Source organism: Propithecus coquereli, unplaced genomic scaffold, assembly GCF_000956105.1.
Source record: "Propithecus coquereli isolate 6110/MARCELLA unplaced genomic scaffold, Pcoq_1.0 Scaffold172, whole genome shotgun sequence".
Lineage (NCBI taxonomy): Eukaryota > Metazoa > Chordata > Mammalia > Primates > Indriidae > Propithecus > Propithecus coquereli.
In genome coordinates, this window is record NW_012141858.1 from 5,729,744 (window position 1) to 5,745,804 (window position 16,061).

Below are 16,061 nucleotides of genomic sequence, written 5' to 3' on the forward strand. Positions count from 1 at the left end.
TTCGAGTCTGCTTTTTGTATATTTTCCTTGCTGCCCTCATATGTGAGGGCATAGTTTGGAAGCTTTGTTAGAACTATGTGCAATAGGGTCTGACTGAGAGCCCGAGGGGTTCTCTTGTAAGTAAAGTACACCAAATTTAGCACATAACTTTTTGTTACGTTTGGCACATCTCAGTTAGGGCTCTTTCAAGCTCTCTTTGATAACGTCTTGCTTCCTGTTTGTGCACTGGATATGTAAATAATAGAATTCTAGATGTGAAATGATGTATGTGATTATTTAAAATATATGCTACCAATATGCAAGATCAAATTTTTAGGGAAGGTGGTAGAGTAGATATATCACTCCTTCACTCACTCGCGCACTCAGGCATTTATGAAATGACGTGTGTAAGCCAATTTCCTGGAGAAAGTGAAAGAAATAGGAACTGGGGTTTTCTCCTAGCAGTTTGTATGTACCATTTTAAGCTAACTTGTGACTATAGAATGACTCTCCAGAAGAGGCTATGTCATTATTTCAAGGAATGCGGGGGGTGTGAGAGGAGAGAGGCAAAAGAACCCTTTAAGAGGGAAATTGGAACACTAAATTTCTTTCCCATCAAGAGTTCCTTGACAAAGTCATATATCTTTTTAATTGGAGTATGGGAACTTAGCAAGAGCTTCAGATACCTAACACCAAACATAAAAAGGGTGCTTTATGGAGTGCCTTCATAAATCACCATGTGGGACCATTACGTGCTTTGTTGATGTGATTCGTGTCTGCAGACTTGGTTCCCTCAAGCTTTTACCGCTGCCTTTTTGGCTCGACCAGAACTGCTGTGAGAATGGTGCACTACCAGAAACAATCTGAAGATGGCAGCATTGGGCGACCTATCTCATTCTCCAAGCACACGTGCTGTTCCACTGCAGTGTTTGGATTTCAGAGTGTCACTCAGGCTTTCTTCTGCTTAATGACTGTTTATATGTAAATGACTCTGCTTTTCTTCTATGAAAAAGGTCTGATCTATCATTCCTGTTTTGTTTTTCAGTTAATGATTGTATGTAATTATATTCAAATAAAATATTTATAAATCATTACATGTTATTAATGGTATATACAATTTGGAATTCAGAAAACATCAGCTTTGATGAAAGATACCCTTCACTTTGGGAAGTGTTAGTATTATTATTTGTTTCTGTTGAAAAGACATCAGTGGCCAAGAATCTGCGGTTCTCTTTTGCAGGTGTTCTTAACGAGGCTCAGGATATTTTTTTATTTTTTTAATTTTTTGATAATAGGTAGGATATTTGTTTGGCAAATCTCTGAGGAATATATTACAGATCCACATCTGGAGAGTTCTCTGAGGAAAAATAATTATATTTTCTTAAATTTTCATGAAGCAATTAATTATCCTCAAATTCCAAAGGGTCTTCAAGGGGTCATTCAGTTCAGCTGGAAGCAGGCTTAGCATTTAAAACCAGACAGTAGAAATGTGTGGTTGCCCCCTGCCCCGATCAGTGATCATGCCCTGTGCACTTTGAGGTCTTCATCAGTATTGAAAATAGAAAGAGAAAAATTATCCTGAGCAAGCAAGTCTGTAATTTGAATTTTGCCAATATCTGAGGTTCTGGTGCTGTTTACTGTTTCTCTTTCTCTTTTAGTTGCACATAGAGCAGCAAATGGAAAACTGTCTCAAAGCAAAAGGTCGAATTCTCAGAGGAGAGGGGGCTGTAGAAGCAGCATCTAGGGGCCTTCCTTGGTTGAGGACAGCAGGAAACCAAAGGAAAACTTAGATCGGGAATGAGCAGATGGTGCTGTATAAGGCCAGAGTTTCTGGAAGGGCTCCCAGATGACGTCTGGGGCCAGGCAGCATTCTGAGCACAGTGGCTCTTTCCTCTGAGGTTGCCCTGCTTCTAGAAACATGTTAACCAAAGACACACTGAGTGAGAGATTTAGCTTTGAATCTGCAGCCGAATTGATGCAGACCTTTTAATTCCTGCCTTAAAATAGGATGGGATGGCAAATGTATGTGAATACTGTGTGTATGGAACAACAGATTTTCTCAGAGGCTCTGTCAGCCTGTTTTGATTTGGATCATAACTGTGACCATGCATTATGTACACATTGATGTAGCATAAGGAAAATTAAAAATGCGCTTAGTAGGCTGACCTAAATGCTCCTGTAGCTGGCTCCAAATGTGTATTTTGGATGCTTTTGAACATGACAGCACATTTTTTTTCCACAAGCTTTTCTGTATTCAACATTAAGGCTCCAAGGATTTCGTGTCAGGTACTATAAATGCAATATAAATTAGGGAAATCAGCCAGAGGCACACTAGGAAGATGCCACGAGATTCTAGTTTTTCTCCATTTTCGACTTTTATTTCCCCATTATTTGGTTGTAACGTAAAATCATTCATCTATTAATTTTTTATCTAGGAACTTTAAAATGTGACAGATGTTGATGTCAAGCTTTTTAAAATCCTAAGCTCTAGATCTCTTAAATGTCACTGTCTATATTGGTTCTGGGTAAATCACTTTATTTTCCTCAACTTGAGTTTTCCTTCTGGTAAAATAGGAGAGCTGAACTCCCACGTGGCTTCCAAACCTTTTGTTCTAGGACTGCCTATTACCTCTCTTCATTGTGCTCAGGATTATGCAAAATATTTTGGAGGACAGACTTGAGGGCTGTATTTTAACTTTTCAACATATATTCATATCTTTTCACTTGTTTCTTCTTGTGAGGCCCCTGCGATACTCTCTTCTCCCAATTCCCTGCCAGCCCTAGCCCATGTCATCTTACCATTCACTCACTACTCTTGTGAGTGCGGGGAGACAGATGACAAACAGTATGTATCATACGGAAATTGCAGAGTATGGCAAAAAGTGTTGTGATGGAAGGAAAGAAAAGGTAGAATGGAGTAAGGAGGATTGCTGGTAGGTGCTGTGGGCTGTGATGCGGGTAGGAAGGGCTGTGATTTTGGCCTCTTTGGGGGGTGAATCAGGAAAGGGAGGTTAAGCTCCGTAACCTGGAAACGAGCAGTCCTGTAAGTGCAGTCCAGTGTCTCCTGAACCAAGGGACATCTTAACCTCCAAATAAAAATAGAGCAAACTGCCATGGGCTAGAAATAATTATTATTTTCTGCCTCCTTTCAAGAGTGTTTAAATTCTCCTCTTTCTCAACACCTTCAGCCCTCTATCAGCACTAACGCAGGACAGTGTTAATTTGATGCAGTTTTTATTGCTCATTGTCGGCTTCTCACTTTTCTCTCAGAGCAAAAATAGGGTGATTTCAGCCTATCCCAACAGCGTCGTGAGTTTGTTCTTTGGTTGTCCAGAGATTTCTGTCTGTCTAGGTTGATTTCTTAAATCCAACAGAAGCAATCGTAGATTTTAACATCCTGAGGAAGTTGTAGTAGTTGAGGCTGATAAAACTTAGGCCAGTGAAGTGGTTCTTTATATTTATATTTGTATAGGTGTGTGTATGTACACACACACGCACACACACAACCTCTGACTTTACGACGGATCAATTTATGGTTTTTCAACTTTACAATGGTGTGAAAGTGATATACGTTCAATAGGAACCATACTTTGAGTTTTAAATTTTGATCTTTTCAATACTTTATTATAAAGTAGGCTTTGTGTTAGATGATTTTTGCCTAACTGTTGGCTAATGTAAGTGTTCTGAGCCTGTTTACGGTAGGGTTGGCTAAGCTATGATGTTTGAGGTAGATGTATTAAATGCGTTTTCAACTTAGGATATATTTTCAACTTAATGAGTTTATTGAGATATAACCCTATCGTAAATCAAGGAGCATCTCTGTGTGTGTGTGTATGTACACACAAATACATATATCAATCTATACGTGCATATACATATGCATACATTTAAGATTTCACTGAAAAGTATACTAAGATTTGGTTTTGGTAATCTGGTAGGCATATACAGATACTCACTTTCTTGATCTCTCTCTTGTTTCTTTACCACAATTCTTTACCAAGCATTGGCACCTAGTAGGGACTCAAATGTTTGTTGCATGAATAAACAAACTGCAAAAATCAGTTTAGGATTACTGGATTCCAATTTCTTTTTCCACATTTATATGAACTTATTTATGTCATTGAAATACAATTCAGTAAATATATAGAATATTCTTACGGTGCTATCATTGCAATATATTCATTCATTTCTAAATCTGTGTTTTTTTTTTTATTTTTAAAGTTATTGCAGGGGATATGATTTGACCCAGAGGGTTTCTGAATCCAGAAGGCATAAGATTCTTAGTAGTTAATACTTTCCCACATACCTTAAACCTAGGGAGGGAATGGTAAGCAAGAAAATAGGTTTTAATAAATGTCTTGATTTAAATGTATTTAAATTGATAATGCTGAGAAATTATGAACAGTGCACCATTTTATTTGGGGGCCACTTTATTCTATCAGAGGGCTCATTGATGAGTTTGTTGGATTTTTCTTTTCTTTTTTTTTAGTGCTATTTCTTCACAATTGAGTTTGGCCTTTGCAAGCAAGAGGGACAACTGCGGGCATATGGAGCAGGACTCCTTTCCTCCATTGGAGAATTAAAGGTATGAAGCTGTGAAAGAACATATCCATCCCAAGCAAACTGCTTCAAGGTCATAGAAAATATCGATTTGTTTGTCTGAGCATTTCTACTCACAGATACCCCATACATATTTAATATAGAGGATCTGGCACCTCAGATGTGGGTGCCGACCTTTTTGCACTTCTGAAAATGGGTCATGCCTTTCTGAGTTCATAGTGTGACTCAAATGGATGAGCAGCCATGTGCACAAATCAACAGGAACGACAAATGTATGCTCAAATGTTGGGTAACAAATGGTTGGCTTAAATTTAGTACTGAAAGTGGGCAATGAGAGCAGTGATCCTATTGTTTGAAATTCACTCATGGGTGTGGTTTGGATACTCTGATTTCTGTCATCTCCCTGGATCCCTTGGACTCCCCAAGATGTACTTCCTCAAGGGGAATTTGAGGTTACTTCAGCTTCTTCAAAATTAATGTGCATTAATACACATGTGGGCATATATAATAGAAACAAACTAAATAAACCTATTGTCAGAGTGGTATCTAATACATGCAATGATGCCTAGGAAATGCTATTTTTTGGTCTTAAAATGCAGTAAAATGATCATTTATTCAAGAATTTTGGGACCTGGAAAATTCTGATAATTTAACTATTCTGGTTATTTAAGAATTGCTATTTATACCGCTGGGGGATAGCAAGTTTTAGTGAATTTAGAATGTAATGTGACATATAATCTGGAAATGGTACTGAAATAATTTAATCTTTCTTTGGTTATTCAGACTAAGATCAGGATTATAGATTATACTAGAATTTTTATTTTGAGCATTGATTATCTTTAATATAATTGGGAAGTATATAGTTATTGGAACTTTTTGGTTGTTTGTATTCTTGAAAGATATAATTTAACTGTAGTTTTATTGAGTCTGCTCATGTTATGAGTCCATTCATTCATTAATTCCTCAAACATTTAGTTGAGCACCTACGATGTGCTATATACTGTGCCAGGCTCTGGGGATCAAAAAAAAAAAATGATAAAGAATAAGAATAAGAAGAAAATAACAACCACCACCTGAACAAGCATTTAAATAGACCTTGGTATTCTGGTGATTCCACTTAATCCTCATAACAACCCTGTGTGATACGTGATATTATTATTGCAAATAAGAAAACTGAAGCATAAAAACATTAAGGAACTTTCCTAAGATCACACAGCTACTAAGTGTTGCAGCTGGTCCCAAATCCAGACAGTCTAGGCTCTGGAATCTCAGCTTTTAACCAGTATGCTAATCTGCATGGGATCCCTGCTATCGAGGAGTTTACAGTACATTCTAGTGCAAGAGATAGACAATCAATCAGATAATACAAAGGTGTGACAAATGTGACTGGCACATATTAGACCATGCCTGAGAGAGCTTCCTGACTGGGGCCCTGCTGTCCAAGCTGATTCTTGAGGGATGGAAAGGGTAAGTAAGAAAAGGATGAGATGCACAGGTCAGTCAGTGGACAACAGTGTGTGCACCACCTGGACTTCTGTTAAAGCTTGGCCCATTTAGGGAACTGTCTGAGGCTCAGCATGGCTGGAATAGAGGATAATGTTCAACCTAACGAAAACCTGATGTAATGTGATAATTTTTTTTTTTTTTTTTTTTTACTAAATTGCTCAACAAAAAACCCATTGGAGGTTAATCTCAGCACAGTGGCCAAAGCCCGCAGCAATGGCGTGATGTCATATCCCCATGAGACCATGCCCTCTATAAAGTGCTGCTTGATTTCCCTGAAAAAAGAGTCAGAAAATGATGTAGCTCTTGAGCTACATCTATTTACATTCTCCTCAGATGGTATATAAATTACACCAGAAACAAAAGAAACAAATCTCCCTCATGGCCCCACCTTTCGACAGGGTCTTCTGGTCTGGTTAATGAGGCATGTGTAGGCAGCGCTGGGGTGAATCTGTTGTTTTTGTTCCTATCGGTGCGGACAGAATCGTCTGGAAATGGAAATCAGCCAGAAATATGTACACTGAAGGGCACTGTCTGCCATGCATCTTGTTGTTCTGGTCCATCACCTCCAGTCATTAGCGTTCTTCCACTCTCAAATTTCAGCACTCCGACATCTCTGTGATTGCTACGTTGGGCTATTTTTACAATTCGGAAATTCTTCCTATAAGAAATATCTTCTGATTGTTCATAGAGAGTACAAAACATGAGAAGCTTTCCTTAGAGCCCCTTCCCCCATCATCTCCCTGCCCTGCTTGTGAAAGCACCCAGTACTCTCACGGCACTCCTGAATACTTCTTCCATTTGAATGAACAAGTGCTGGTTGTGGACCAACGTATGGGTAACTTTATTAATAGCATTATCATAATTCCAGTGTAAACATGCTTGCAGTTTTGAATGCAGTTACCTCCTGCAGTAAAATATTTTATGTTGTTCCAACTGCAGCCCAAACATAGGTCCTAGCTAAGTTGCTGGAGGTTTTGGTGTAATCTTCATAGCTTTTTCCTAAGTATGCAAAATTCACCCTCTCTTCTTCAATAGAACACATTCTAAAATTTGTGCTATAAGAGGCTAAATTTTCCTGAGGCATAAATGTTGCTCTTCAGAGCTGGCCAAGTACTTCCAAGTGGTGGATCTATAGTTTGGATAACTTTCATTTTCTCCTCTTATTTTTTTGACAATGCTTATTTTTTTCTTTGAAGGCAGAAACAAAATAAATATGGAAAAGCTTATAAAAGCTAATGTAAATTTGATAACCATAAGGACTACTTTTTCCTCTGAGTAATGATTGCTCTTTCTTTTGTTCTTATTATCTGTTCTCTGGTATACTTTGAGGAATTTCAAAAGTGTGTCTGGGTGGGGCTTTTCCATATCTCCCATCACTGTGGAGAGCAATTAATAACGAGCTAAGTCATCTGGAACACTGACTTAAAAAAAAAGGTTGAGAAAAGGATAATTCATTGCCATTTACCCACAGTCTAGCTTGCATCTTCCTTTCATGTGCTTTTTCTCTCCTAGAGTTGATCTAACTATATGTCTATCATTTTATCACTTATTATTTGCTTGCTTATTCATTCATTTTATTTAACAAACACAAAATTGATGGTCTAAGACTTTAAGGAGCTTGGAGTCTAATGGGAAAGTTCTAAAAAAGGGATTGATAATGGATCTTTGTTGAACTCAACTCTCTTGGAGAAGCAACAATGAAGTTGGTTCACTTCACGTGGTAAGGAAATGAATGCTAACCAATGAATTGGCTGAGTCTTATCTCAAAAAGTTAACCCATCTCAAAAGCAAACAGCAATTTCTACTTTATTTTTTTCGTGGGCAAAATTAAAGTCTAGAACTGTATTTCCTTCAGGCCAGAGATCAGATTTTTTTGATAAATAATTTAGCCTTAGCACCTACCACATGGTAGTGGCTTGAATATTACATACAAATACATCTGTTTTGCTTTTTAAGCTTTGACAAAGCTGATGGTTTAAAAAATTACTTATTATTATTTTTTGGCTTTGGTTTTAGAATATTTTTGCATGGTAAATTTATTGTATCGCCTTCATGTAGCTATTAATCAGCATTCTCAGAATAGCTTTATATTTATTACAAGCATTTGTGTTTACTACCACTTGCAGCAACTCTGGTAGGTGTTTAGAATTTCTGCCAGGATGTGGAGAAGAGGCTTAAGGGGCTTGCAGGTTCTCTGAGGTCATCTGGTAGGTCAGTGGTGTGGCTGGAATTAGGACTCACTGCTGTGAGCTTCCACACCTTTACCCTGTTCGGATGGCTCACGACATCCTTCCTCCTCCCCTTCCTTCTCGTGAAGCTGGCACTGATAGTAATGACAGAACAAATACTGGACAATGGGAGCTGGAAACTGTGTCTTTGGCCATTACAAAAGGATTACTTGGAGACAGAGGTTGTTCCTTTGCCCCTGTAGCTTATTCAAACTGGCGGAAACTTCAGCATCACTAATTTAAAAAAGCGTAATGCCTCATTGCCCAATTTGGCACCAGGGATATTGATGCCATGTTGTGATTGGTTAGCAGGATGAGCATTTGAGGAAGGTTCAAAAAATATTCCATACATGCCCATATCATGTGTCTATATGTATACAAACGTATATATTTATTGTTGTTCTGATGTGGGAAAAGATGATTTTGGTGTGAGCATAGGAGTGTTTGCAAATTCTTATTCAGAATCTAGGGCCCAAACTACCCATAAACCTGACTTCACACTTGAGATTTTTTTTTCCAACTTTAACCAGTCCTAATATAGAGAGTGAGGATCACAGGGTTTGCATTTAGAATAGTTGAGATAATAACTCTGTGTCATTGCAAAAGCAGGTGTCTGGGAGGAAGGAAGATTTTAAACTGATGAACCCAGGGCAGGTGCTATTGCAGTCTAGGACCTACAAGCCTCATGACTAGGGCTATGTTTCTTTCTCTGTGGGTTCCAGACCTCTGAGAGAGAGAGGAGCTGCACAATGGTAGGAGGTGTAGCTGAATACATATGTACATGAACCATCGCCTCTGGACTGAGTTAGTGATGATAGCTAGTGTGCTGAGCACTTCCCCTGCCAGGCATTTTGCATGCATTACCTCATTTAATTCTGACCATGACCCTGAGTTGTAGATGCTATTAGTATTCCCATTTTCCAAATAAATACTGGAATAGGCTTACAGAGGTGAGGTAACTTGCCCAAAGTCTTATAGTTAAGTAGAGAGAGAGCCAGATTTGAACCTCAATTCTTTATCCTAATGACCTATACTCTTAATTACCTTATAATATTTTCTAGTAACAATTGGGTTCTGGGAAATTCTTAATGTTGAAAACAAATTTTTATATTCAAAAAGCTGTAATGGAAAATAAGTCTGAACTTGTGCACTAAAGCCAATTAATTGATAGCCAATTAATTGATAGCCAATTAATTGGCTACCTATGTGGAGGTCATCCCCGGGCCCAGTGGCAAGGCTGATGGCCGGTTTATGATGGCTGGAGTGGAGGGAGGCGGTGTTGGTGTGAGTGCTCTATATTTGCAGGCTCTGTTAAAATTGTATTGCAAGAAGAGCGTTAGAATTCACGTAGGTCAATCTTTTCAGTTTATCAAAGAGGAAACTGCAACCCAACGTGGGGTAGTTTCACTCATTTGACATTATACTTCTAGCCTCTGGGACAGCTACATTTAGAACTCAGGTCTCCTGGTTCCCAGTCCTGTGCCCTTGTCTTTAGCACTATGGGCAACCCCAAAATAGTCCTTTTAGAGAGTGTTCAGATGCGACAAGGTGGCTCTCAAACATCCCTGCACTTTTAAAGTGGCTTGAGAGTAAAAGACTGTCAGCCAGGTTCTGCCAGCCTCATAAAGCGTCTCTTTGCAGGAAGTTGGATTAATTCTTGCAGACTTCAGGATATGAGACTGTGAACACTTCAGGAAGGAATCACCACAGATTTCCTGGGCACATCAAAGAGTTTGGCTCAATGTTTATAGAGAATCCACTCTGGGCATAGGGGACAGAGCACAATAGTTGCTCCCCAATTCTGAGGCAGCTCAGTAGAGAGAGAGACATGGATAGGAATTGGGAAGCAAACTCAGCAGGGCTTCTCCACTGGGCAGTGGACTTTGGAATCAAGGGAGACATGGATGCTATTTTATACTCCCTGGGCCACACTATATAGTATTCAGGGATAGAAAACGTCATGGGCTGTGCGGATGCTCTTGGCAGTCATCACAAAGGACAACTCATTGTCAGGTAAATGAGACCATTTATAGGTGTGATCACCACCTCATTTGTTGGTCTCATTCACTGGCTCCTCCCCCAATTCCAAGCTCTTGTCATTCTACTGGCTACTGGGTACCATGGGTACCATTATTACCCCCGTATTTATTAACAGCCAAGGAGCAACACTGGTTTCACACTTCATTGCTGGAGAGGTCCCCAGCAGGTAACCAGCATATCACATAGACAGCAGGCTCCTGAGGACAGACTGCATTTTTGAGAGCTAAAAACACATTAACTTCCAGTTTTTCCTTTAAATATTACATTAGGAAAATGTGATCTTTACTGCCTAATGATCTTTGCCTCAAATTACGTGCTGTGAACCCACTGATTTTTCTTGAAGTCTGGGGCAGAGCACCCTGCCCTCTGGGCCTTTTCTTGGTCTACTTTAATCCCCTTTACCTGTTAAAATGACTAAATGAGTATCTGACTATCCAGTAGAATTGTCACATGATGCATTTTTCTAAAACCACACTGATTTCAGTCTCTGTTATTGCATATACCCATTCTGGAGGCATCTTTCACACGTGGTGGCTGCTAAGGTTGCTAACATCCTAGAGAAGCATTGGAGACCCAAGCAGATGAGTTTCGCTTCCTTCTTGAGCTTGTCCTTGACTCAGGGAACATCATGTCCCAGGGGACATCATCTTTAGCAGAGATGTCCCAGGGGAGCCATGGCTTAAATGTTCTTATAACCTGTTCTGCTACCACTCTGTCCATACCCCTGAATGTGGGGATAAGAGAGAAGAAAGGTCAAAGGCCCTGATTCAGCCACTGTCCTTCCTTCCACATATACTGATGGATGAATAGACGAGTAGAGCAACATACCACAGTTAAATGTAACCAGAGTGTATGGCTGCAAAGAAAGCAACTTCTAATTCTGAAAACCATGGCAAACCAATAGCAAGCCAATTTTTGGAGAGGAGCAACAGCTCTCATAAAGGGCATTTTGTTTCTTGAAACTGTGAATTTGTTTTTAAAATGTGGACAGAATTATTGGCCATGTGGAACCAAAATCCCCTGATGTTCACTGCACTGCATTGAATCTAGCACAAATGCATTTGCAGGTGTAGTGACCTTCTGCTTATAATGAGGTTGTTCTGTGGGCCAAAAAAATGAGTTCACTGTGAACAGCCCTCTGCATTCTGTGATTCATATATGCATTGATCTGGACAACGGACCTTTGCAGGAAAGCCAATCACACGCAGTGTGCCCTTTCTCTTACATGTCAGTCTTTTGGTTCTCAATTGCGTTTTCAAACTTAGGAAACCACAGACTTCTTCATGGAGGGCTTTAAATCATTCCATGCATTTTGAAATTGTTGGAGGAATGCACCAAGAATATTGAACAGGAAAAGGTTTTCAGAATTTCTCCAGGAAACCTTAGCAGTTAGAGATTGAGAGGGTAGAAAAGTGCTGTGAGTGGAATCCAAAGGCTGGAACAGAGTGTCTTCAGAATCATCCAGCCTAACCCTCTCATTTATTATACAGTGGGGGAGATGGAGGCAATTGGAGGTTAAACGATTTGCCAAAGTTAGCTAGTTAGACAGTAGCAACACCTGGCTTTCTAACCCCAGCTTCCTAAGTCTCTGTTCAAGGCAGTTTCTGCTACCCTTTTCCTCTCTCTGCCTCTCTCTCCCAACTTATTTATCCCTTAAATTAAGGAAAAGATAGAATCAAGAGGAATATTTCCAAAATATACAACCATGATCTCAGAGTCGCTTTGGATGCCTTTAAAATGCAGATCTCTTGGTTCCATCCAGACCAACCAAATAAAATTGAGGCCTGGATGTCTGCATTTTTGCAAGCTCCTTAGTGATCCTTATATACATTATATTTTAGAACCATCAATCCAGGGTCTATAAATAGGCAGGTGGCATGTGGCAGGAAATGACCACTAACCTTCAACATTACTGAATTTGTCTTGAGAATACAATCATTCATTGTTCCCTGCTGTTCTTAGTGCCAGTCATGTGGTGAGCTGCTCTGAGCTAATGATGGCTCAAAGAGTAATTACCCCAGCTTTCCTGTTTTCGTAATGTCTGCTCTGGGTATAACTGTACCTATTAATATTAGCTGTTTTTCCCCCAACTGGCAATGTTTATCTGCTGCATATTGCTCTGCTGTACTTAGTGGAAGGTAAATTAATGCTTTGCAAGTATCCTCAAATATCCAGCCCCACGCCAGACTCTGTTGGTACACAGTACCTGGCCTCAAAATGTCTCTCAATGAGTCCACACGGATAGTTTAGTCAGAGCCCCAATTACCTCCCTAAGCTGGTAATTATTACTTCTGCCATTTAAGTGAAATTTTAGTACGTTGCTTATAGCAATAAATTTAGGAGCGTATTTATGCTGTCCCTGTTTCTATTCATAGCACAGATTTAAAATTCCACTTTTGTTGGAGTATAGCTCTGAACCGTGTTTCAGTATGAATTTAGCATTTAGCTGATAATAAATAAAATAATACCATAACCCCATTTCCCCCTCGGTACCTAACACAATTAAACAAACAAACAAACAAAATCCTAATACCCAATTTACTCTGCATACGGGAGAGTTCTGTATTTCACTGTGGACTAGTAACTGAGCAGCCCTGTAGGATTACTGAGCTATCAAATGTGTTGTAAAATGTGATGTCATGGCACTTTGGAAGTCTCATTATGGAGTTTAACGGGTTTTGTGGTGTATTTTGCAGCATGCCCTTTCTGACAAGGCATGTGTGAAAGCCTTTGACCCAAAGACAACTTGCTTACAGGAATGCCTTATCACCACCTTCCAGGAAGCCTACTTTGTTTCAGAAAGTTTTGAAGAAGCCAAAGAAAAGATGAGGTAAATTTGCTTTTCTCCCATCTAAGGAAAATAACTTTTAATTTTTTTGGCTCTGTTTCTTCCTTCTATTTATCTCTTGTACCAGTGGGGGTTGATGGTATATTTTTCTATTTCTGTTTATTCTGCAGGGACTTTGCAAAGTCAATTACCCGTCCCTTCTCTGTATACTTCAATCCCTACACACAGAGTATTGAAATTCTGAAAGACACCAGAAGTATCGAAAACGTGGTGCAGGACCTTCGCAGCGATTTGAACACAGTGTGTGATGCCTTGAACAAAATGAACCAATATCTGGGGATTTGATGCCCGGAACCGGTGTTGTTGCCAGCATGATCTTTTTGGGGATTAGCAGCAATTTGGTCAATGTCATTTAACACTGATAACTTTCTGTGTCATGGCTTGGCTAGTTAGCATGCAATTCCACATATCTGTACCTACTTGTAACTTACTGTGTTAGTATGTAAAACACCAAAAGAAACCCAAATAACTACTTGTGTGAAAGAGTGTAATATGTTTAAATGTCTTAAATCGATTTGACATTGCTGCTTAGGGTCCTTAACCAAACTGCATCTATTTAAAATTTGTAACAAATAACCCTCTTAGGATCCTAGCTTATGCCCTTTTCTTTCTCAGATTTGAGCCTTTTCTTCTGTGTTCATTACATAAAATGAAAACAACAGTGAAGCTGTTTCTATTTTCAATAGTATCAATGTTTTCACAGTATTATTTGAGACAAACCTAGAACTGTAGGAAACTTCCCATCGCAGTAACAAAAGATGCAATATTCTGTTTCAAAAATTGTTCAGGTAACAAAGTAGCTGGAATGATTTTTAGGTTGAATATATATAAAATGCAAGAAAAGAGAATGTTTTACAAACAAAATGTATAGGTTGCATTGACCTTGTAGAAACTGAGTTGTGAGAAGCTTCCTGAAGTATTTTGGAAGATAATATGTCTAGAAAGGACATTAGGAAAAACTAAACAGTGGGCAATAAATCTTGTGACTATGAATTTTACACTGGAATAAAGTGAATTATCATGCACAGATGTTTAACCCATTTCTCTAGTTCAGAGGAGAATAAAATCACAGAGCTATAAAGATCATCTTTGATTTAAAAGATGTGAAAATTGAGTCACAGAGAAGTTAAGTGATTTGCCCAAAGCAGCACAGTTAATTGTATACCTACATGCACAGTGTGTTGCATTTTCCTTTTGGATTGCTGAGCAGTTCAACTTGGTATATGCTCGTGTTTATGTGTCATCAGAGAAGGAAAACTAATGCCTATCAAAACTAATGTTTATCACTATATAGGACTTGGTTTGTGATCTAGGGTTGCCAACAGTATATATAATGTTTCCCCTCATGGCCCCAAACCAAGCCAGATCTAAGGGAGGTTATTTCCCAAAGTTTGGACAACTTTGGGCAAACAGTAGTGATACACCACAAATTTTTTGTGATCCTTGACATAGAAGATAAAATCAGGTGATTAAGTGAACAAACAAAAACCTGCTGAAGGAGTGCATGAATTTCATCTTTTGATTCCCTCGCCAAACACAACTACCGTTCCTTCGATTCTGCTTTCAGTAGTGCAGAAAACTGGATGGGGAAGGAGAGGACGAGAAAAAGCAGAGAAAGAAAAGATGACAAAATAACTTTTAGCAATTTAAAAAATATTTACTTGACTAAATTTTAAAGATGTTCTTTTAATAAGAAATTATATATAATTTCCAACTAATTCATACTCTCATATGGGGCACATTACCAGTTAGAAATCTTTGGACTAAATATATTCAGGAAGAAGATGAGGAAGAGTTAAAACAGGCATCAGGGAGAAGTTAAATTAAAATGAAAATTCAGAGGTTTGAATATTGGTTATCTTAACTATTGAAGATCTTTCCTTTCTAAACCATTCTCAAAACAACTAAATTTTGAGAAAGAATCTGGTGGATAGAATGTGAGAGTCACAAAATTTAAATACTATTCTCAGTGAAGGACATAGTGTCTTGAAAAATTATTGATGGTAGAGAAATGATGAGCGAGCTGAACCAAATTTAAAAGATCTAGGATGATCAAGAAGTTGTATATTTTAATAGTTTTATAGATCTATAAATATATAGTTTCTTATATCTTGCTTTGCTAGGTCTAGATGACTGTGAATAACTATTTACTTGTAAGTAATAATCCAGAGTAACAATCTAGAACAACAAAACCCCAAATTTTCAGAACTAGTTGCTGAATTTTCTCAGAGAATAAAATTGACTAAGAAACTCTTAGTATATGCCTTTCATGTTGTTTTCATAATCTGGTATTGTTTAGACTGTTTAGACACAAGTCCTAGAGTTCTGTCATATTTTCTTTTCTTTAAAAAAACCAAAAAAACCTAAGTAGCTATTAAGCTTTTCCCTTCTAGTCCCATGATGAAGTGGGAGCTTCTTAGTGAAGTGTGCTTGAGGGAGAATTGTATCTAATTGTAAACAAATTCCCTCAACAAAAATAACACTTGAGGTGTCTTCTGCTTGGCTTGTAGTGGAATCCAGTTTTCTTACATGTGCAGAATCTATTTTGTCTCAAAAATATTGCAGAAGAGACAGAGTTGCAAAGTAAATAGGCTTTCCCACAGAGCTTATATAGGTATCATACGAGGAGGAGGAATTACCTGATTCTTTTTAGATTTGTTCTCTACTCAGAATAGCAGTAACCATGGTTTTCACCCTGTGAAACAATGGAATCATGGTTTTCATTTGTCGTGAGCATTTAACATGCAAATGCCATTACAGCTAATGGTGGGAAAAATCCTATAAAATTTAATAGCCATCATAGGAGAAGTGTTGGCAGAAAAATTCCCTGCATAGAAATAGTCGACAAAATAATCACAGCCAGCTTCTTGTCATATCTGATACCTACTCAGTGTAACCAT

General features: G+C 38.5%; 1 protein-coding gene across 1 annotated transcript in view; it reads left to right on the forward strand.

Moving 5' to 3' along the window:
* The window catches only part of TPH2 (tryptophan hydroxylase 2), an 88,330-nt gene extending 73,569 nt beyond the window's left edge, over positions 1 to 14,761 (forward strand). The window contains exons 9-11 of the mRNA XM_012642031.1: positions 4,469 to 4,564; positions 13,010 to 13,143; positions 13,272 to 14,761. Of these exons, the coding sequence (XP_012497485.1) occupies positions 4,469 to 4,564; positions 13,010 to 13,143; positions 13,272 to 13,446 (405 nt within the window). The 3' untranslated portion in view covers positions 13,447 to 14,761. The remainder of the gene's footprint in view (positions 1 to 4,468; positions 4,565 to 13,009; positions 13,144 to 13,271) is intronic.
* The last annotated feature ends 1,300 nt before the right edge of the window (positions 14,762 to 16,061 follow it).